The 25537-nt window shown below is 34.4% G+C and overlaps 1 protein-coding gene across 1 annotated transcript in view; it reads left to right on the top strand.

The window, feature by feature from the left end:
- Positions 1-17657: 17657 nt before the first annotated feature.
- LOC143059037 (homeobox protein Mohawk-like) overlaps positions 17658-25537 on the top strand; it is a 28890-nt gene continuing 21010 nt past the window's right edge. Inside the window, exon 1 of the mRNA XM_076232515.1 lies at positions 17658-17957. Coding sequence (XP_076088630.1) covers positions 17806-17957 — 152 coding nt within the window. The 5' untranslated portion in view covers positions 17658-17805. The remainder of the gene's footprint in view (positions 17958-25537) is intronic.

Below are 25537 nucleotides of genomic sequence, written 5' to 3'. Positions count from 1 at the left end.
CAGACAGAATGTGTCATTTTGATCCATCGTTATAACCTTACTGACAGAACGTGTCATTTTGGCCCGTCATTATAACCTTACTGACAGAACGTGTCATTTTGATTCGTCATCATAACCTTACAGACAGAACGTGTCATTTTGATCCATCGTTATAACCTTACTGACAGAACGTGTCATTTTGGCCCGTCATTATAACCTTACTGACAGAACGTGTCATTTTGATTCGTCAGGGGTTTCACTTCATTTTGTTTGAAGGGGCCAATTAGAGATTTAAGCAGGCCCAAACCTAAAATTAGACGCAAAATCCTGCATTCTGGCGCATTCTGGGCATTAAATTATAGTTCTGAAAATGTCACTTTTACCACTAGCCCCCTTGTTTTTTAAACAAAAAGGCTTAAAAACCTGCATTCCTGGCATAAAACTATAGTTCTTAAAATGTCATTTCTACCCCTCAAAGATTTAAAAAAAAAAATTAGACACAAAATCCTGAATTCTGGCCATGGCATAAAATTATTATTGTTCTTAAAATGTCACTTTTACAGTACTACTGTTAATGTAGGCAACCTAAAGTTTTTCTAAGTCAATGAATGAATTATTATCTAACATCACCAAGTCAGAAAGTATAATATTGAAATATTTTCATTTTTATCACTTTAATAAGAGATTAATTATTATAATGATTGATGGATACAATTCAATGACACTTATGTATAACAACTTGTTATCCATGCCAAAATAGAGTTCACCAGCAACAATCGTCCTCAAAATCTGATTCATCCTCAGAATAAAAGAATACTACATTGAGCATCATAATTTATTTCTGGCTTTATATTGTTGATAAAAGGTTACATGTACATGTAGTAGCAAAAACTCTGAACCTGACAAGAGGTTAATTTTATTTAGATAGGGACTTGGGACAATAAGAAAATTATGGTGCTATTTACATTTAAAACCAGATTCTTGTCCTACCTTTGAGGACCCCTAAAAAATTTGGACAGCACTTCCCCTGCACGCAGCAGTTTTAAATATCCCCCTTCCCATTATCCCGGTGGTATGAAAAGATGTGTAAAGAAAGAAAAAGAAGAAGTGCTGGCCAGGCTCATTTATAAGAAAACATGAGCTTCCGCTTCTTCTTAATTTCATTTGATAGCTTTTAAAAGGGTTACATACCTCACAACTGAAAGTATTATGACCAGAAATATATCTATGATTTGGAACGGGACCTGTCAATGCAACTTTTCATCGATGTACCCTGCCCCCTTTTCGGATGCTCTGTAGTTGCCGGCAGATCGACGGGGCCAGTTGTAGACATCAATTAAACAGTAAAACTATAACGTCATTCAAACTGTTTCAAATCTTGTCAAACTACATAGTATGATAGTAATCCAAACCTTTTCTACTCTTTGACGTGGTAGTTGTTAAAGTGAAAAAAGTCATGTAGTGTTCTGGGTGCTCCGTAAACGGAGGGATCTACGTACATACATACATAATGAAGACTCGAGAGCTGCGAGGGTACATACTATTCATTCAATCATAACAACGATAAACACGTGTGTCAAACAGGAAGTCTGAAATAACAGCCAATGAAAATCGTCGTTGCAACCGCATGTCGGTTTAAAATATAAACACAAATCTTCGAACTCCCTCGAACTCCGTTGTCATGATTTTAATATAAAAAGATCTCATAAAAAAAAAATAGGACTTTTTTTTTATTCAGGACAACTGAACCGGCCAGAAATTGAATTGAACAGGTCAAAATGGCCGGCGGCCGGTTCTTAATGAAAACACTGATTCGTCATCATAACCTTACAGACAGAATGTGTCATTTTGATCCATCGTTATAACCTTACTGACAGAACGTGTCATTTTGGCCCGTCATTATAACCTTACTGACAGAACGTGTCATTTTGGCCAGTCATTATAACCTTACAGACAGAACGTGTCATTTTGATTCGTCATCATAACCTTACAGACAGAATGTGTCATTTTGATCCATCGTTATAACCTTACTTACAGAACGTGTCATTTTGGCCCGTCATTATAACCTTACAGACAGAACGTGTCATTTTGATTCGTCATTATAACCTTACAGACAGAACGTGTCATTTTGCGTCATTATAACCTTAAAAACAGAACGTGTAATTTTGATCCGCCATATAACCTTACAGACGGCCAGACTAAAAATTCTTATCGAGATTCAAACCTTGTCTTTTAAACACATTAATCAAAGTAGAAATGGCATCATTTTTATTTTGAAAGAAATATGTGTAACAATCACTAAAATATTAATCCTCCACTATCTCTTTTATTATGCTGACTTTGCATTCTAACGATTTGATTATACTATGACTGACTGGACTTTTAAGTTAACATACGGTCATTAATCAATTTATCCAAGGTCAAAGTCCACTACAGCAATTGTTTGCAATCAATTAATTAAAGGTCAAAGTCCAGTACAGCAATTGTTTGCCTTACTTTGTGGTAACACGCCAAGCTAAGAGGATCAGTAAGAGTTGACATGCAACATAGATGATACGATCTTCCTTGATATACAGTGAAACCTGTTTAAACTGAACCTCTTCGGGACTTTAGCTTTTGTTCGGTTTTGGCCAATGTTCGGTTTTATCAGGTCCACAACGCATATAATTTCATATGACGGTGCTTACGAACATGTTTGGTTTATATGGTTTTTCGATTTATGCAGGATTCGGTTTGGCCAGGTTTCACTGTATATAATAACTTCAACTATTATTGATCTAGGGGTTAGTATGTTAGGTTGTGTTTGACTGGTCATTGGTCTTTTAATCGTCATACAAAAATTGGCATCGCTATGCTCGGTGCTATATTTGCCATGTCGGTCAATAACGTCACCCAGGCGCGGATCCAGAGGGGGGGGGAGTTCCGGGGGTTGGAACCCCCCTTTTTTTGGACGATCAATGCATTTGAATGGGGACATGCAATTGGAACCCTCGCCCCTTTGTCCTGGGACAGGGTTAGGAACCCCCTTTTTAAAAGGGCTGGATCCGCCCCTGTCACCACTCTGCTATTCTCTGACTGTTGATATCAATTTTAGGGGAAGTTATGTTTTGGGGATTTTGGTCACTAAATTGCATAAATAACCGAACATATCGATTGTAAAATATATATCTTTTTCCTTAAACAATCGTGTTAAATGATAGGAAACCACTCAGTGATTCCTAACAAATATGTGGAAGGTTGCATGATATACTTGACACTGGACTTAAAATAAGCGACAATAAAATCAATAAGGTAATAATAATGAAATGTATAGGCTTGTATCAATATACAAACATGTAGCAAACAGCTTCGGTTAGCCTCGCTTCAAATAATTATTATTCATTTGTCAAATATATAATACTGCTGATACAGCAATTTTACGAACTTAATAAGAAACTGTATCTGACTACCGGCTATATAATTAACAATCATTCAATTTTCTGATCTACAAACGCAACAACGACCAAAACATTCTAAATATAAAACAAACCGTGAATTGTATCCGGGCTGTTAGTTAAAAAACCTTGAATAGCAATTACGTCTGTTTACCGTGTTGATTGCTTGTAAAAATCGATTTCAATCAGTCTTTTGAGATTCTCTACTCAGCCAATTTAACTATTTATCAGCCAAATTTTCTAATCTTACGACATAATTGCAGTTTTTCATTACACATTTTATTTCTCTATTGACAGGAATCAGTTTTTTGTGTATTGATTTTATGAGTTTTTTCTTCATTATATAGGTTTTGAATGATGTTATCTAATGGAAATCTTTTGGCTTGTTCTGGTCTTTGTTTATATGTTACAACGTCTGACAGGGTAGATAAAAAAAACGGACAAATCTGATTATGTTAAATCCTATATATTTTATCGACTCGAAGGACCCTGTTTGTGTAAAAACCTTATATATTTTATTGACTCGAAGGTCACTGATTGTTACAACTCTTCCTACCATAAAAAAACACATTTGCAATAACTTCTAATTTTAGTTGAATGTATTATAATTGATCGCATTGGAATAATGTATTTGTGCGAGGAAAGCAGTTTCTGCACTATTGGTGGCTTTTGTCGTGCTACTCATTGAGGAAAAGACTTTCTGTGCTATTGAAGTCATGCGTCATCCTTTTCATCGAGGAAAGGAGTTTCTGGACTTTTAGTGGCATCAGTCGTGCTAATCATTATACAACCCGTTATTGTTAATTATACATCAGCAAATTCAAAATTGATCCCGTTGGCCAAATTGTCGAAGAGGTTTGTGAGTTTATAACTGCGCTCATTGCAAGGAATTCAGCTCCGATATTAAATGACTATGTTTCTGCCGAAGATCAGTGGTTCTCTCTTGAGTTCTAAATTAATAGCCATCAACTGGCCGTTGGTGCTGAAGTTGGCATAAACACCGCGTCAACCAATACTAAGTAAATCAATCTGTCAGCAAACTGTTACATTATATGTTATATAATCTGAAACAGTTTGCAACTCTAAATACAGTTGAGAATAATAACGGGGAATGTGTTGAAGACAACTACCCGTTCAAAGAGCAGAAGACAGCCCAAGGCCATCAATTGTGCACCCATATTTGTATAAGTTATAGATATTTCATATCTTTTAGATAATTTTGCGGTGCTTCGTAAATTATACCATAGATTTTATTGAAACCCTCGGCAATAACCTATCGAGACCACAGATTTATACTCGGATTGCATTCTCATATGTTTCATTTTACAGCTACGATGTATAGGTTAATTTATGAGTAATAATTATCATCGACCTTGGGCTTATTGGTTTATAAACTGCTGGCTTCTTAGCGCTCAATGGTAAATATCATTACATGCCGAAATCATATTAATGATGTATAAATATACCTTCCATCGTGCAGGACCTATTGCTGAATCGGATCGTTTAACGTGCTTCATCCGTTGGTTTTCCCGTTTGAATGGTTTCAGGGGCGGATCCAGCCATTTTAAAAAGGGGGGTTCCCAACCCAGAGTAAAAGGGGGGGGGTTCTAGCTATATGCTCCCATTCAAATGCATTGATCGGCCAAAAAAAGGGGGTTCCAACCCCCGGAACCCACCCCCCCCCCCCTGATCCGCCAATGGGTTTTACACTAGTAATTTTGGGTCCCTTTATAGCTTGTTATTCGGTGTGAGCCAAGGCTCCGTGTTGAAGGCCGTACATTGACCTATAATGGTGTAACTTTTTTAAAATTGTTATTTGGATGGAGAGTTGTCTCATTGGCACTCACATCACATCTTCCTATATCTATTCATCACATGGTAAGTTACAGTCCAAAGAAAGATACACTGTATATCGCAATATCAAAACTTACTCAAACGGTTAAAGCGAAACAGAATTGCTCATGCTCGTGTAACTGATAAGTGTTTAGTGAATAAACAAGCACACTTTTTTATTTCTTTAGTTTGTCATCACATTTCACTAGTGGCGAATCCATGATTTGTTAGAGGGGGCGTAGTTCCATAACAATGTAGTTATACCACGGGGCACATTTTTGGACGATTGTTAGTTAAGGAATAATACATTTTCCAATAAGAGGTTGTGTACTCTCTCTACTAACCGCTTCCCCTACTTTCTAAATCTGCCACTGAAAAGTCCAACATCCAGAACACAACTGAGCTCGCAATCAATAGACCACAAAGGCAGCGACATGTGCCTCTTGACAAAAATCACGTGCATACCAGGTGGTGTGACGTAAACGAGAAAGGGACAATAATTTTTAAAAACAATCAATTCAGAAAGGACATGTAGAGGACATCATTGTGGTATGTAACAATTAACAAATATCTATACTTCATGTCAATCTCGATGTCGTCCTAACTTTCACGTGATAAAAGTTTAAAAAAAAAAATCTTTAAAATAGCACGAACCATAAATTATTTGTTTGAATATACATTTGTACATGATTAATTAGAGATTTAAATATAAAACATAGACCATTCAGTGCAAAGTCAGAAACAAGCACATTGTCTTATTCGTTTCGTAAAAAAAAATCTTATTCCAATAAAACATGGGGCACACGTGATTGAAATCACAATAATTAAACTTGCAACGTCACTTTTATTTTTATTGACGATAGCGATTCTCATTGGATGTTGTTCCAAGAAAATTTGCTAGAAAGTTCAATAAGGTTTTAGAAACAATGAATCTACACTGTTTAACTATAACACGTTTTTTTTCCAGAACGTTTCCGCTTTATGAAAAAAAATAGCTGCCTTTCGAAAACTTTTTTTATGTCCGATTCGAACAAAGAAAGTTCACAAATCATAAATAATCATTTCACGTTATTCTAGAGATATATTCACACAAACGATTGATGTTAAGATATTGATAAATTTAGTGCATATCCTTGTTATATGTTGGGCAGAATATACTCAGCCTTTCGTATCACAAGAGATTACCCCGGTGGTGGAGTTCGTGTTGCTGAGTCTTCAGTTTGTTGTGTTGTGTGCTACTGTTTGTTGTTGTTGTGAGCTACTGTTTGATGTGTTGTGTGCTACTGTTTGTTGTGTTGTGTGCTACTGTTTGTTGTGTTGTGTGTTACTGTTTGATGTGTTGTGTGCTACTGTTTGTTGTGTTGTGTGCTACTGTTTGATGTGTTGTGTGCTACTGTTTGTTGTGTTGTGTGCTACTGTTTGTTGTGTTGTGCTACTGTTTGATGTGTTGTGTGCTACTGTTTGTTGTGTTGTGTGCTACTGTTTGTTGTGTTGTGTGCTACTGTTTGTTGTGTTGTGTGTTACTGTTTGATGTGTTGTGTGCTACTGTTTGTTGTGTTGTGTGCTACTGTTTGTTGTGTTGTGTGCTACTGTTTGTTGTGTTGTGTGCTACTGTTTGTTGTGTTGTGTGCTCCTGTTTGTTGTGTTGTGTGCTCCTGTTTGTTGTGTTGTGTGTTACTGTTTGACGTGTTGTGTGCTACTGTTTGTTGTGTTGTGAGCTACTGTTTGTTGTTATTGTGTCTACTGTTTGTTGTGTTGTGTGCTACTGTTTGTTGTTGTTGTGAGCTACTGTTTGTTGTGTTGTGTGCTACTGTTGTTGTTATTTATTGTGTTGTGTGCTACTGTTTGTTGTGTTGTGTGCTACTGTTTGTTGTGTTGTGTCTACTGTTTGTTGTGTTGTGTGCTACTGTTGTTGTTATTTATTGTGTTGTGTGCTACTGTTTGTTGTGTTGTGTGCTACTGTTTGTTGTATTTTGTGCTACTGTTTGTTGTGTTGCTGAGTCTTCAGTTTGTTGTGTTGTGTGTTACTGTTTGTTGTGTTGCTGAGTCTTCAGTTTGTTGTGTTGTGTTCTTCTGTTTGTTGTGTTGCTGAGTCTTCAGTTTGTTGTGTTGTGTGCTACTGTTTGTTGTGTTGCTGAGTCTTCAGTTTGTTGTGTTGTGTGCTACTGTTTGTTGTGTTGCTGATTCTTCAGTTTGTTTTGTTGTGTGCTACTGTTTGTTGTGTTGTGTGCTACTGTTTGTTGTGTTGCTGAGTCTTCAGTTTGTTGTGTTGTGTGCTACTGTTTGTTGTGTTGCTGAGTCTTCAGTTTGTTGTGTTGAGTGCTACTGTTTGTTGTGTTGTGTGCTACTGTTTGTCGTGTTGTGTGCTACAGCTTGTTGTTATTGTTGTGCTACTGTTTGTTGTGTTGTGGGCTACTGTTTGTCGTGTTGTGTGCTACTGCTTGTTGTTATTTGTTGTTGTTGTTGTGCTACTGTTTGTTGTGTTGTGGGCTACTGTTTGTTGTGTTGTGGGCTACTGTTTGTCGTGTTGTGTGCTACTGTTTGTTGTTATTTGTTCGTTTTTCGTTTTTTGCCGTGACATTGTTAGTTTATTTCCGACTTATGAGTTTGAATATCTCTTGACATTTAACGCCTACCATGGTAAAATGACATAAGTTCCATGCTGTTTTGGAATAAGAACATGACTATTTTTTCATTCACAGCAACAACAAAAAAGCGCCAAATTTGAACACTCACTTCTCAAAAAGGAACTGAAACAAACAATTAGTAGATACCTAATTTTCAAAATAAACGTGACCATATCCTTGTTTCTTGTTTTGCACTTAATAGTCCATGTTTGTTTTTATTATTTTAAAGTATATAATTCATCATGCATAATCAACAAATATATTAATGATTCAAACTGTTTTAAAAGTTATGTTTTTAATTTTGTTGTTTTTTCCGACGAACATATTAACACGTGCTATTTTGGGACGATATAGATCTTGACATGTGGTATAGATACATGTATTTGTAAATAGTAAACATGGCAGATTTATGTCGTGGTTAGTTTTCACGTTTGAATTTTAATACCTTGCTATGCGGTATGGGTTTTTGCATATTGTTGAAGGTCGAACGTTGCCCTACAGTTACGAGTTGATAATCTTAAACGACTTGGTAAAGGGGCGAGTTGGTAAATTGACGATTTGGTTAAGTTACGAGTTGATACACTTATACGACTCGGTAAAGACGCGAATTGATAAAATGACGATTTGGTTAAGTTACGAGTTGATAAAAAGCAGATGAAAGTTGGCATCGAAAGATATAAAATGACACCGAATCATTGGGCATATATATATAAAGGACAGAAGTGCACAATTTTGGATCAACTTTTTTTCTATTGAACTGATTTTATCGGTTATTATCAAAATAAATTCAGAATGCAATTAAAAAAATTAGTTTTCTTCGTTACTTTGTTGTCTCCTTCGATTGAAGTTACCCTACATATGTATCCATTCATAAATAACAAAACAGCTGCTATAAACAGTTATCTGTTTTATTACGTCATTTCTTGTTCCTGTAATTTCTACTTTAAAATCAATACCAGATAATAATCAAGGTGTCTATCAACTAGTGCAGATAGTGTATTATGAATTCGTCATTAAACGGAGTCAGTTCTATTCATTTTACGTATCTGGAATACTTCCATAGTTGACTCGGTGTGTGAGCCCTTTAGGTTACATATATATATTGTTGCATATTAAATGACATATTAATTTTAAGCGTATATACAAAACATTCTGAATGTGCCAGTGGTTGTCGTTGGTTCTTATCCGTCATCAGAGGCGAAATTAGGGGAATCACCCGTCCCCTTATGGAGCTTTACTTATAAATTTTGTTTCAATTTTTTCACAAACATGTTTATAGGACAATCAAGATGCTATTATAAACTATTAATGCATTAGTGCCAGTGGCGGATCCAGAGGGGTGGGGTGGTTTCCGGGGGTTGGTACTGCCCCTTTTTTTGGACGATCAATGCATTTGAATGGGGACATGTAGTTGGAACCCCCCTGTTTTTCCTGGGTTAGGATCCGCCCCTGAATGCATAGACTTTTTACAAGTATCAGTCCAAAAAAGAGGGACGAAAGATACCAAAGGGACAGTCAAACTTATAAATCTAAAACAAACTGACAACGCCATGGCTAAAAATGAAAAAGACAAACAAACAACAGCACACACGACACAACATAGAAAACTAAAGAATAAACAACACGAACCCCAATGTTGGTTGTCTTGTCATGGTCCCTTATTTCAAAGTTGGTCATACTTATTTATTTTTTTTCCGCATTGGGAAATTGTTTTTTTTTTTAATCATTCTGTTTAATAGCTTTCTAGTTTACTCATCCTTCAGTTTGATGCCTTTTATTTACACGGTTTGCGTTATTCTTATTTTTGCAGGCCGTATGGTGACCTGTAATTGATTTATTCGTCTTCATTTGAACTTCGGTTGATACGGTTGAGGGGCCTGATGGGTTATTTTCGTTCTTCGTGATCAGCGCATTTTCCCTATCGTGATCCGTTTTTCTACAGGTTTTTTATATTTTAAAATTTTCGTGATCCGTGATCATGGAAATTTATTTTCTGTGAATCGTGATTGACAAAAAAATTAACTCGTGAATCGTGATGAGAAACCCCCATCAGGCCCCTCACGGTTGTCTCCACATCTCCTTAATTTTATAAAAAGTTTGTCTCAAAACAATCTGCATGATCTCTACTTGACTGTCTACTACAACAAACGCAAGAATCTATTTTAATTAGATTAGTTTTGATTTTGTTATCGATTTAACTGACTCCCCCCCCCCCCCCCCCTTCTCTCTAAACTTAATTTGGGAAAAATTGATTGACCCATATGGATATTTGTAAAAATCAGTGTCAGATAACCAAATCTTTCATTAGTTCACCCTCCCCCCCCCCCAAACTATTTGAATTAAGTTTTTTTAATCTTACATTGATCTTTTGATGTCGTCCCTTAGTTACACGTTTTCACTGTATGGACAATTATGTTTTTGCGCATCAAAAACGTTATTATTATGTCCTTACATGTATAAGGGTTAAGATGAAACGGTTTATTGACTTTTATCTGTTTATTATATATAAAAACATACGAAATTAAAACTATTTCTAACAGATAGTAAATTAAAAATAGCCAGATTTGTTCCGGTGGTCGGATAATGTTTCTTAATTTAGTAAGTCGGAAATAACAACTTGTTCATATTAAAAGGTCAATAACTACATATATGTTAATTTTTCTCATTCTATACCTTGATCGCAACAAATGATGCCTTATATGTCAGTAAATGACGTCAAAATTCTTAAAATGGAACCAGAAATGCCAAACTTGAGCTGCACGTCTGCATTTAACTCTTAGGAGTGTGAATTAAAGTCGCTATACTGTACATGAACAGTATAAAATCTTTAGTACTCCAACCGGTCTTTTTGATCTGATTGGTTTGAATGTATTTCTATATAATTTTGTAGTTTTATTTCATGGTTTTTGCAACACATTCAATAATGTACATAATACACGTATATATATAGACGATACCAACAGTGATATATTTATCTCACCAGTATTAAAAATGTCATTGTTGTACGGGTGTCTTCCTCGAATGCCAACATTTTATATGTTACCTATTCCTTGAATGCCAACAAAAATATTTCAATAGATGTTTATATAAGAACAATAGGTGTTTTAATAACTATTTAAATGATTTTATAAGTATTTAAATGTAAAACTTAATTAGAGAACTTGAAAAAATTGCAACATTTTATCACTTTTTGATAAGAAAATTTAGTAGATTTTGGGGTTAAAATTATCATGAATTCTAAAGAATGAAAGAAAATAAAAATATTTTTATTACTTTTTATTAAAAAAAAATATTTTGGGAATGGAAATGTTTCTTAACATAAGACATATATAAAAAAATCAAAGAAATTCTAGATAAATAGAGTTATTTCAAACTAAAAAAAGGATATTAGAGATTTATTTAAATCCATATCATATTGAATATTTTATTAGTAAATATAAACTATATTAACTTTTTTGATTGAACTATTAATTAAAGTTTACACTTGTAATAGACTGTTCAATGAAAATTGCTTGTATAAAATATTCAATAATATTCACATATGATATTTATAGTGCTTTTTTCAATTTGCTTATATGTTTACTTATGTTATATGTATTGTTTTCTGTGTTCTCTGTCTGCGAACAAATAACATATTATTCAAAATATTCTTCTTTTTATGCTATGAAAAAAGTATGAGAATATACAGAGTTTGGAGAAATTCCATCAAATAAAATAGGAGAAAATCACAGCACACAAAACTATAGAAATATTGAAAAAAACATCAAAGTCCAGACTAAGTGATGCAACAATTTCAAAGTTTTCTTTTAGAGAAGAGCATATTCAAGCAGTTACAGCAAAAAATGAATTTTCAACAATTTTACAAACATGAAATTCAATGTGATTTGACTACCTGAAATTTACTTTTCTGTTTAATTAGAATGATTGTTTTGAAAAGCATCCACTTTTGTTGTGATAACTTCTTGCACCTATTCCTCGAATGTCAACATAATTTTACAGGTAAATTGTCGGTAGATCAAAGGATGTTGGCATTCAAGGAATAAACCGTTGTACGTACGCTTTAGTGGCGTAGCAACATTTACACACACAAAACACACACGCGTGTTGACACATCGTCTAATAACGACAAACAAATTAATGCCGAAGACACTCGATTTATTGTTGGTTGCTTAATTTCTAGTGGCAACGTACTGCATGCATGTTCAGGACGATTCGGAGAAGCTGGAGACATGGTAGTCAAACTGCGCTTTTCATGTGTTGTAACATTCAATTTAGTATTTAACATATGTACTATCTTTGAAGAATTTTTACGTGTCAGACTTTAAAATGACAAGGGAACTACCATTTTATTTTTATGGTGGTGGTGGTGGTGGTGGTGGTGGTGGTGGGGGGGGGAGCTAGGATGAAATTTGAAAAAAATAGGCAGGACAGGAGTTTTGAGTAAAAAAAAAAGGCAGGATGAGGCACTTGCAAAAAATAAAAGTCAGGACGACAATTTAGGTAAAAAAAGTCACGATAAACTAAAAAAAAAAAAAAAAAAGGCAGGACCGAACAGAGTGAAAAATAAAAAGGCAGGACAGAGATTACAGCTAAAAAAAAGTACAGGACAAAATTTTTCATCCTAGCCCCCCCCCCCCCCCCCCCCCCCCCCCCAATAAAAATCAAATGGTAGCTCCCTAAGTACTACACTATGTGTACACTGGTAAGGAGTTACATGTTCATTTGTATTCGATTTATATTCATATTCATAAGCTAAGATGATACTCTTAAAAATAGATTTTCATGGCATTTGTTTAAATTCTGAGATACGATCATCATGCAGAGTTTTGATTCCTTTATATCAGAGCTTCTGAGTGTCTTGAGTTGCAGTCACAAAACTTTTCAAATGTTGAGGGAATTCTTAATGTTTTGCAAGCTCGTAACGTTACGCCACTCATCTTCATTATATAATTTTTTTCGTAAAATCCATGTGTCGTTAAGAAAGTGTCTATTGATATCTGTACTGTATCCTTGCTAAATAGATATAGGAAGATTTGGTGTGAGTGTGAAGCCCTTAAAGGGCTAACTAGTGGCCTGTTGCAAGACTTTATATAAAAAAGAAGATGTGGTATGATTGCAAATGATAACTATAGGTCATCGTACGGCCTTCAACAATGAGCAAAGGTCATACCGCATAGTCAGCTATAAAAGGCCCCGATAAGACAATGTAAAACAATTCAAACGAGAAAACTAACGGTCTTATTTATATATAACTAGAGGCTCTCAAGAGCCTGTATCGCTCACCTGATTCTACTTGGGTTTTTGAAATCATATAAAAAAATATAAAATTTGACTAAAAGTAACAACACTTGGCCAGCACCTCAGAAAGAAGGAACATTCATGCTATGTTTGATATCATTCAATTCAGTGGTTCTTTAGAAGAAGACTTTTGTATGCATTTCCCATAGGGTCCTATGTTAAACAACAATGTTACATCTTGGATGTTGCAATGACAACAAAGTAACAAAAACCTTGGTCAGCATCTCATTAGGAACATTCATCCTATGTTTGGTTTCATTCCATTCAGTGGTTCACTAAAAGAAGACATTTGTATGTATTTCCCCGATAGGGTCCTATGTTAAACTAAGTCCCCCTGCTGGCGGCCATCTTGGATGTTGGATCGGCTACAAAGTAACAACACTTGGTCAGCACCTCATAAGGAACATTCATGCCATGTTTGGTTTCATTCCATTCAGTGGTTCTCTAGAAGAAAACATTTGTATATATTTCCCTTAGGGTCCTATGTTAAACTAAGTCCCCCGCTGACGGCCATCTTGGATGATGGATCGACTACAAAGTAACAACACTTGGTCAACACCTCACAAGGAACATTCATGCCATGTTTGGTTTCATTCCATTCAGTGGTTCTCTAGAAGAAGTTCAAAATGTAAAAAGTTAACGACGACGACGGACGACGGACGACGGGCGCCAAGTGATGAGAAAAGCTCACTTGGCCCTTTGGGCCAGGTGAGCTAAAAATGAACGAAAAACAAATATGTAACACATAAACATACGACAACCACTGAATTACAGGCTCCTGACTTGGGACAGGCACATACATAAATAATGTGGCAGGGTTATAAACATGTTAGCGGGACCCCCCCCCCCTTACCTGAGACAGTGGTATAACAGTACAACATAAGAACGAACTATAAAAATCAGTTGAAAAAGGCTTAACTCATCAGATGGACAAAAATAATGTCTGTCCCTAACAAAAAATATATCCTTAATCGTTAGTGGCAAATCGCGCCTAACATCCCGGTCGACACCTAATGTAGAACCTAAATATTGTATACACCTTATCACTATTCCCGGCTGACCCGAGAATTTGTCCCGCTTGAAATATTGACGTCATACAACAATCACTTTTTCATTGTGGCGTCAGATATTTTGTATTATGACGTCAAATTTAAACCGGAACCTGCTAGCTGTGTGTGTCCAGTAATGGCGGACAAATAGGGACAAATAGCAATTAGATATTTATAATTGTAAATTTGTTCTTGTTTTCTGAACATGCATGAAATATTATTCACTGGATAAGCAAATAACAATCTATCAATCTGCATGTATACATTTGCAGTTGTATTGTATATTTTATATTGACTGTATTTATTATATCTGTTCTAAACGAGTGGGCGTAGAGGGTGCACATCGAGACCCCGTTTTAATCGCCAAAATTTCAAAATAAAGTGTCATGTTTCTCACGATTTATTGACTTTTTAGTACATCATTCGAAAAACATTTTAACTCGCCCGCTCGGCAGTATATATTCAGTTTAATACATTTACACCCCTATCTCAAATCCTGGAACCGCCCCACAATGCTGATTTTGACCCAGTAAACAGACATGGAATGGCGTCCCCTTTGCACAAGTGACACAACTGTTCATTCGTCAAATGCATGTAAAAGTCGTTACGTCATCACGAAAAAAAGATAGAATGAATGATTTGCTTAGGATGTATTTTTCCTGATATAACACAACTGTTTTATCTGGCGTTTAGGAGAATATATAAATGTATATGTGTTACATTAAAATAATGATAATAAAAAGTAATAGTTTTTAGGCGTTTTGGTTTGACAAATGTTTCATGTTTTAAGTACAGTCAGTACAAAATAGATTTTGAACTGCAACAGCCTTACGGCTATGTGCTCTTGACTTACATAACAAATTCTAGAAGTCTGAGGTGGTCAGAGAAAAGTCGTAACACGAATAAATGAATGTTGGTATTGGTCAATGTGACAAAAATACAAAATATTATCATTTTAGACATCTAGAAGACTAGCTATATGCATTCACCAAAAAACAAAATGTCTTGTTGTCGTTTTGGGAATATTCGTTGATATCAATTGTTTACATCTGTATAGTCGATATTTACTGATATCAATTGTTTACAACCGTACAATCGAATTTACCGTTGTCAGTTGTTTACAACCGTATAATCGAATTTACCGTTGTCAGTTGTTTACAACAGTATAATCGAATTTACCGTTGTCAGTTGTTTACAACCGTATAATCGAATTTACCGTTGTCAGTTGTTTACAACCGTATAATCGAATTTACTGTTGTCAGTTGTTTACAACCGTATAATCGAATTTACTGATATCCGTTGTTAACATCCAAATTGTCGATGTTTATTGATATCGAGTGTTAACATCATTGTACAGTCGGTATCTTCTGATTTAAGACGTTGTTTTTGTATTAAACATTACTGCTAAGCCAGTTTCTTCTGGTATCGATGGTTTATATCCTTGTCTTTTGGTTTATGGTTGATAAAAATATCTTTCTATATATATGTTTCCTCTGCAGGATGAAACAAGATGAAAATCTAAATAGGATGATAATTTTAAAAAATCTTATAAAAAAATGCCTTTAATTGTGTTTCAAAAGACTCATCAGTGACGCTCTAATACAACAAAGTTAAAAGGCCAAACCAAAAACGAAGTTAAGAGCACTATGGACCTAAAATTTTGAAAAGTTTTGTCGAATACGGCTAAGTAAATCTATTCTTTAGTATATCGGAAACTCAAAGTATAATTGTTAGCAGTGGATTAATTATGCACCGACAGTCGGAAGATATACGAAGATGTTATATGAGTGCCAATGTGACATCTCTCCATCCAAGTCACAATTTATAAAAGTAAACCATTAAAGGTCAAAGTACGGTCTTCAACACAGCCTTGGCTCACACCGAACAGCAAGCTATAAAGGGCCCAAAACTGACAGGTGTAAAACCATTCAAACAGGAAAATCAACGGTCTAATCTATATAAAAATGAGAAACGAGATGAACCACATCAACATACGACAACTACTGAACATCAGATTACTGAATTAGGACATCTGCAAACAAATGCAACGGGTTCCAACCTTAACAATGGCCTGAAACAAGAATGTGACAGGACACATTGAAATGGCTCAACACAACCAAAAGACATATTAACACAAACAAGTGAACATACACTGAACGAATAAATTTGATCTACGACCCCATGTTAATACAAAATCAATGTCTATTCTGCAATTGCAACCCTTTGACAATGCAATGATTTTCTTCCCCTTGTCTTTGGTTTTACTGCTGGACTTCATTCTTTTTATAACTTGCACTTAACAATCACGCTATATTCCCATTCTTCTCAACTCGGCCGATTCCGTACCCTCAACGAGAGTAGCGGATTCTACCGAGGATTGCCGAATGGCTGTGTTCCTCTACACTATTCCGTTAGCTTGCTTTGCTGGACCGTGCGAAAGTTGGAAAAATTGAAGATTTTAAAGCACGTAGTGTTTGTTGCAGTACTACAACCACTTTTCAGTGCAATGTTAACTCTTTTTCTTAGCCTGGATCGCAGATGTAATTCAACGTTTTCTTAGCCAGGATTTATATATATTGCAGATTTAATTCAACGTTAAAAATAACAATTATGAAATTTTATTTTTCCTTCATTTTCAAAGCCTTGTAATATTTCGTAACGTATGCGAACTAGCATTGCCACCCTGTACAACCTAGATTTTAGTTAAATAAAATATTGTATTGATTTATATTATATTATATTGTTCATATTTTTTCCATATAATCTCGCTCAAGACCATTTATTGTTAAATAACGAGTTATAAACAGTCAACATCGATTGAAACTAACAGTAAAGTTATTAAAGGGCCGGAGTTACAAATTCTATAATAGTCGAATTGCACAACATTTTTTTAATTTTATATCTGTATGTCCTGTACGTTCATAACTTTTCACTATATCAATACCAGTTGTCAAATATGTCTTCTAATGTCAATCTGCTGAACAAAAATTTATTAATTTTATATTTTGTACATTATCTATATTTCCAAAAGTAATTATTTCGTCCACATATTCAATAATCACGATGAAGTGGTTAAATTCAATCTTTTATTGATCTACAGTCAGCAAATAATGGTTTTTACATTGATTTTTTTCTTTCACTCAACGATTCCTGTATCCAAAACCACTTTGATCGTTTTTACAAACACACTGATGTGTATTTAGAGATACGCCTATAATTATTTAATGTAATATTTACCGTACATTGATCAGTCAAGGTCGTTTTTGTTTACACCTGTTTTGTGTATTGACACGTGCTGTTAAAAATTCTATCCAATGAAAGTAGTTGTATCAAACGTCTTCGGTTGAGTCTTTGTTCTCAACCGAACAGTACACAAAAGTGGTATTTTCATTGGAGAATGTAAATTTCTATATGTTATATTTAAACTAAACACATGCATCTAAGCCGGCTTGTCTCCCAATCGTTACTACATAAATTTTGGAGGATAAATATTACGACAATTTTACAATGTTTGTTTGATCTATATGTATAAAATTTTTAACGTTATTTGTGGAAGAATATTTTAATGATATATCTATATTAAATATGGATCGATCGGAAGGATACAGTCGGGATAAATTATTAATGTGTGAAAAAGATCTCAATTTAGGATTAACGCATACCCCATATACAGTTAATAATGGGAATATTTCGGATACTTTCGCGTCCGTACGTAGTCTACGGACACGGAATCAAAGGTAAGAAGCCTTTACATTTGATGTATGAACCCTTGAAGGACATAACTGATTATTATTTGTATGTACAAGTGAGAAATAAATCTAACGGTATTTTTGTAGTCGATGGAATGACGGTATGGTGGGAAATCCTTCAACATACAATGTTGCATAATATCTATTAAAACGTGCTTTAAATCTGTAAATATTTATTTGTGATTCCTACATATAACTACAAACAATCCCGCCAATAAAAAGAAAAAAATTGACAAACAAATAGAAGTGATTTTTTTAATAGCAAGCTTGACATTTAAGTGACAAAAATGTGAAACAAAACTGATAGTTAGCATCGTCTTGACTTCTTTACAGTGTTTTTGCAATCAGTTCCGTTTTGCTCTTTATTGTTCTTGTCGGCGTGCTTCATGTACATCATTTGTGTACATGTAAAATTGTCCATGTAAAATAGTTTGTCTTAAAAGGGTATCCCTTAATTTCCTGGTCATTGTGCATGTTGTGTAAGATTTTTTTTTTTTACATCAAACGCTATAAGTATATCACGTTAAAGCCTTTTCTTCAATCGATCACTAGGACATACAAAAATAAAAAATTGATATGCGCTTGAAATTAAGTGAAACAGCAAACGTTACGTAACTTGAAATTGTCCATTTGATTAATTTGTGTTTGCCTTACGTACAGTGACAGATATTTCACGTTTCATGTTTATACATGTAGGACCAAGAAAACAATTTGAACAATTCTTCAGTCATTGTCAGTAAGCAAGCTATTCAAAGTAGGTAGACTGGTATGGAAGGCGGTACATGTGGACCGGTCGACAATAGTGGGATAGGGCCAACATTTTATTTTTAATTTTGCCTTGCAATGTTCATGCAGTCAAAATTCGTTAATCGCAAAGAAATACCAAAAGAGTTGTTTATCCTGAAAGAAGATGGCACTCTTCCGATCTTAACACATTAAATTGTATGTAAAATATGTAAAATTCTCTCCTCCGGCTTAACCCACACGGATACAAACATTTACATATTTCATGCTGGATATGCTGACATAAACATTAAATACATAACATGTAAATAAATTCTCAAGTTTATTTTAAAACTTAATGTAAAAAAAGTAAATCTCCACATATTGTATGTATTTAATTATAAAATTTTGGCAAACATACAGATTAACGAAGCTGTATAAGATTAAAAGTGTATTTAGGACTCGGTGTCCCAAATCTAGGTCACATTCCGTTTAGGGTCGAACTTGTCCCGATAACGCATCAGTTTGGATGGAATGAAAAAGATTAAAACGAGAGATTACTGGCAAGTCGATAGTTCCTGATACCTCAGTAAGATCTGGTCTCCTGGGAATTATTTTGGGAATATATCAAAGGACCAACATGTAACATTTGGAACAAACAAAAAAAGAATGATTGATGTTTTGTTTCACCCATACCATGCATATATGGGTGTATATCGTACATATGAGTGTAATTTTTAAACTAAAAAATGGTTGGGTGATATATCAACGTCGTGTCAGCACACGCGGTGACGTTCAAATTTTGTATAAAACGAATCTGTTGTCTGCTCTTTTGGTCGGGTTGTTGTCTACACATTCTCCATTTCCATTCTCAATTTTATGATAATGTCGTAGTACAATGTAAAGACGGGTCACCCATCACATTGAGAACGTTTATACAACCATAAAATGGCTTTCAAAAACTGAAGTAAATATAAACAAATAATATGCATGTAACATGTCTTCTCTGTTTCAAGAATGATAAAAACTTGAACCAGTTTCTGGATAATTGTTGCCAGGTCGATGTTTGGTGCATGTATTTATTTATTTAATTACTTTCACTGATTTTGATATTTTGATTGAAATATACACAGGCACTTGTCTCAAAAAAAAATTCCTATATACCTTAATATAACACAATAAGGTATATAGGAATTTTTTTTTGAGCCTGTGGAAATATATATAGAAACAAGGAACTATATCAATAATTCAAATATATAATTAATGGCAATAATTCTGTTAATGTTCCACGATACACGGATTATTGACAAATCTGTCTCTTCAAAGATTCTCGGATTATTGTCAATTAGATTCATTGAAGCTTACATGATGTTATTAAAGCAGAGATTAGTATTCCGTGACGTAACGAACAAGTGACATAGATGTATGATGTGGTTTTCCACTGTGTTGTTTTCACGTTGTCGATAAACATGATTAAAGAAAAGAAAACACAACTTGATCCTAGTATTTCTTCACGTAAAACACTAACATGATAACAGCACATGTTTAAACCCGCCATATTTGATTGTCCCAAGTCAGGAGCCTATAATTTAGTCGTGTTAGTGGTTGTCATTTGGCATTGTTTGGTGCCGTACATCTTTTGTTATTCGTTAATTGTTGGGTTTTATTTTACATATTTCAGGCCGTTATTGTTCTCTTTGTATTTAATTACGTCTGTCATTTTGTCCTTTCAAACCCTATTTTACGGTATGGGTTTTGTTCATTGTTGAAGGCTCTATGGTGACCTGTAGTAGTTAACTTCTACGTCATTTGATCTCTTGTGGAGAGCTAGATAACTCATTGGCAATCATACCACATCTTCTTGTGTTGATAAAAGAAAGTATGTGGTTTATAACTCTTGCATTTTTCTAGTGTCGATAAAAACATGAAAAACAGGGAAAACAAAAACATTTGTTATTGTCGATTAACCAGTTTACCGATGTTTTATGTTATTTTAATCTTTCCGTATGGTGCAAAAGTAAACAATTTATATGACAAGTTTGCACTATCTTTAAAGGACAATGACCTATTTGAATAGGTGCGCGTTAAACTACATGTATGTTTACTGCGATGTAGGAAAATGTCTTCAAGTTGTCAGTATAAAGTCCTGAAATAGTTGGTCTTTGTTTTTCGTCAATTCCACCATCAAGAAATCAAATATAATCAAATGAATCAAAACATGACAAATCATTCTTAAAATTAGAAAATATGAAGATCTCTGTATTAAAGTTTAATGCAACGCGCGCTATTAATGGAGCATAATCTGCAAGTCACCCAAGTTTGTCCAGGTTTTTGATTATCACTGAACTAATATATATTTGTTTAGGGGCCAGCTGAAGGACGCCTCTGGGTGCGGGAATTTCTCGTTGCATTGAAGACCTGTTGGTGACCTTCTGCTGTTGTCTACTCTATGGTCGGGTTGTTGTCTCTTTTGCACATTCCCCATTTCCATTCTCAATTTTATTTTGAAAATGGTATCTTGGCTTAACGTTTGGTGGACTGTTATTTTTCTCTTAAATGAAGCCATGTGTTTTGTGTTTTGTATTTAGACTTGTGTTTTGTATTTAGACTTGTGTTTTTCATTGCCGCTTGCAGCTTGTAGAGTCTTCTTATCATAACATTTATTAATCCGAACCATTCGGTGTCCAAATATTGGAGAACAAATAATTAAAAAGGAATGAATTTACCTAGAATTTTATGAAATCAGATAGGGTGTTTAAAGAATAGTTATAAGTCATGGGTCACTTTGCCTTGGGGATGGAAACCGGTTTTTATCAGTTTTCGGTAGAAATTGCAAAGAACTTATCAAATTGTTTTGTAATAAATAAGGACCCCTGCACTGCTTATTGAAAATATTGTTACTATTTGTAAATAGGGATTGTTTGAAAATGAATTATTCTTTTTTAACAGTTACGTGTATTTTAAATTCGATGACAATAATGATTTCAATTACAAAGTTTTTATAAAAGAGGTCTTGACCTCAAATGCAAACTTTGTATATTTTTTAATACAGTAGCGAATTTTAAGAGAACAGAAGACATGGTATAGACGGGAACAGGACATTTTTTTAGTCAGTTAATACCCTAATTGTCTCATTAAAAATACGAAGTGTACTTAACAACAAATTTAAGAAACAGGTTACTGTCATTTGTTTTATTAAGTAATAACTCTTTTGGTCAGAATTGATACAACGAGGATTTTCAAAAGTGGAAAATGCAAAAGTCAGTGCAATACGTAGGCATGTTCTTATCGCTGTCGGTTTAATATCTATATAAATTTAAAAGTGTTTTATGAAAATACATCGACAGAAATAAATAAAAAGAATCCACATTTCATTTGTATTTCCCCGGACACACATATCTGTATTTTCACAATCGGAGAAAAATCAAAAACAATATTTTTTATCTATTTTGGTAATTTAAAGTTGATATTTTTTTTGTTCTAGTATTGGCTCATTGTTAAACAAGATGATGTTTAGTCTCATCTTGGTACCATGGTTACTGTTAAACATACCGCGTGAAAAATATTCTTCAGTTCCTATGAAATTGTATGAAATTTACAAAGTAGCAATATCCTTGACTGTGACTTGACAATAATACATTGACCTATATGTAATCTATAAAGTGCAGTGTCCGCCAACTTGATTTATGACCTTGTTTGTGTCAAGGACTGTATGAAATGATAACATGAGGAACAGTTGTAGTATAGGACGTACTTAAGTATGATAATATTTTAAGTACAATCACCCACATTCTCGCCAAGCCTCGACATGAAAGTCAAATGGTCTGTTTGAAAATAAACCTTTAAAATTCTTCATACAATTAACGCAAAATATCATTTTTTTGACAGCACAGCGAAGTGTGAATGTACATGGCATTTGGCATCTGTATGCCGTTCGAATGCAGTAATCAACTATCCAGTATATTGGGTGAAGGATTGACTTTGAAATCCAATGACAAGATATATATAAACACATATGCATTATTTTCTTAATTAGTTACAGTGAAACCTGGCTAAACCAAATCCTGCATAAAACGAAAATCTGTATAAACTAAACAGTTTCTTAACCACCGTCATATCAAATTGTATGCGTTGTTCAGTGGCGGATCCAGAGGGGGGGTTCCGGGGGTCCGCACCCCCCCTTTATTTTGGCCGATCAATGCATTTGAATCGGGACATATGTTTGCACCCCCCTGCACCCCCCCTTTGCCCTGGGCTAGCACCCCCCCTTTCGAAAATTCCTGCATCCGCCACTGTTGTTAACCTGATCAAACCGAACATAGGCCGAAACCAAACAAAATATGAAGTCTCCCAGAGGTTCGGGTTAAATAGAATTCACTGTATTTTGCAGATTGTCAACATATTTGAGGGTTCTTGATAGGATAGCATTCAGATTGTATTCCTAAATGATTTAAGCCAATATTCTTTATATTTTAGCACCTCGTTTTTCTCGCTTTTTAATTTTGGGCTCATTGTCTTTAGTATTTGCAAGTGCTTCTCTACTCAGTTAAACCCATCCAGACCCTCGTGGTAAATACCTATGCTTTGTGGTAAATAGGTTATTTTGAATCCTTTTCTGTCGAAAATTTAGTCAAATTTTAAAAAACTTCTTCATGTTCTTTAGAACAACTGATAGATAATATAAATTTCCTTGTCGCTAAAATGAAAACATTTACAATATAAACAAACAAACAATCAAGGATACTGTATGTAACATTTTGACCTGGAATGATCAGTGATTATCTTTCAATAGAATAAACAGATATTGATTTCTTTATTTTCCTCCCGTACATATACTTAAGTGTGTGTATGACTCACCATGTCTTTCTTACAAGACAATGCAAAATACCAATAGTCACCACTCGGAAGTAAATAATGCCCATACTGTTTGCAATAATAAGAAGATTAATGACAATCGACCCATCTCAAGTTCAAGAAGGACAGAGGAAAAAGTCAATTACTATCCTCAAAATGAATATTGTGCTGCACAATCTACTGACGTCTTTTGTGGGTGCAAAAATAGAAAGAAAAAAATACCCAGAACGGAATTGATAAAATTAATAAAAACACTGAATCTTCGCAACACTACAACAAGTTAACCTCCCCGCATCCGGGGATAAACTATTAAATGCTTATATTTGTGTTAAATTTCCAATTTGTAAATTGCATAATATATCTACAAGGTGTTACAAACATATTTTGAAATTTGTAATTTACTTTATCAATAAGAAATATAACGCTTGTACTTTTCAGATGTGTCATTTCCGTCTTTGTACTCGTGTTTTTGCCGACTTTGTACTCTTTATTATTGTTTTTGCTGACATAAGATGAAATTGATTATTACTTATTAAACCTTTAAGTAGACCTATAAGTACATTTTATTGAATATAACTCTTCTCTCGATACATAATAATTTTCATTAAAGCTCTTATATTGTTATGTCATTTTGACCTACAAGGAATTATATATTGTGAAAAACACTTAATAATCTTTCTTTATCGTCGTCATAGAAGCACGATAATGGTAGCTTGTGACAAATAAACATCTTGTGTATCATTATATTAAGTCTTAATGTGATGTATAGGTGACAGAAGACCGATTCCATTTATTGTAATTATACTGTAGTTTCCATATTCTGATCACGTGCAGGTATGATATAGGTGATATCCGCTGTGTCAGATGGTACAATATACATCTGTATACTGCAGTTCGAACACTTCCTTTTGTCTACCAAACAAAGACATACAATGAAACCTGTTTAAACAAAAGCTTTTCGGGTCTTAAGATTTTGCTCAGTTTCGGCCAATGTTCAGTTTTATCAGGTTCACAACGCACATAATTTTTGATATGACAGTGCTTACGAACATGTTTGGTTTAGACAGGTTTTCGGTTACTGCAGGATTCGGTTTAGTCAGGTTTCACTGTATTACTTTATCGAACGTACCAACAGGAAGGCGATGATTTTTGTGCTATTTAACCTTGGCTATTTCTTACGTTTCAAACATGGTGGTTGCGTTCTTGATTTTGTCCATAGGTACTTGTTCTGTGAAAAGTAAATTGTACCTTATAGCGCTATTAAACAGGTTATAATGTATGGTTTAGTTTGTTAACAGAAAAAGTATGTTGTCTGTTGACCTACTTAAACAACAAGATTTATTAGATGTGTCCCGGCATACAGCATTCTTGTTAAACTGTCATATACATGTGTTGCACATTGACATGACAAATATACCAAAGATAAATAAAAAAATATATAGTACATTGACAATAAAATGCACTTAAAACATGCAGTAGCAATTGTATATGGGTTATTTCTTCAAAAGTACAAAACTGACAATTTCAACCTGCTCAGCGCGTGTTTCCAGGATATCACGCTTGAGACTAAAATTATGAATCATAGGTCCAAAATATTACAGTTTGGGCGTTAAGAGATTGATTAAAACAGAACAGCACAAACTATCAGTAGTCAACTTGTAGCGTGGAAAATATGTCCGCCATTCTTCATTTAAACGGATGCGTTCATTTCCGATGTCGGAACCGGAAGTTAGAAAGTGATACGTTTCTGACTAACCATATTTTATTTAATGGTAGATTTTATATAAAAAGCACTTCAAACATTTGTCAGAGTAAAAAAAAATAGCATAAAATTGTAAATTTCATTGAAGATTCTTTGGAAAATTAATGGCCATGTAATCTTGATAGTGCTTTTTGAAGCATCTATCCAAATGCATGGTTTCTATGGGAACAATGAAGTGACGACAGACTGTCACAGTCAAAGACATATCAATCGGTTTATAGAACTGTGT

Source organism: Mytilus galloprovincialis, chromosome 14, assembly GCF_965363235.1.
Source record: "Mytilus galloprovincialis chromosome 14, xbMytGall1.hap1.1, whole genome shotgun sequence".
Taxonomy (NCBI): Eukaryota; Metazoa; Mollusca; class Bivalvia; order Mytilida; family Mytilidae; genus Mytilus; species Mytilus galloprovincialis.
This window is presented reverse-complemented; position numbering and strand designations above follow the sequence as displayed.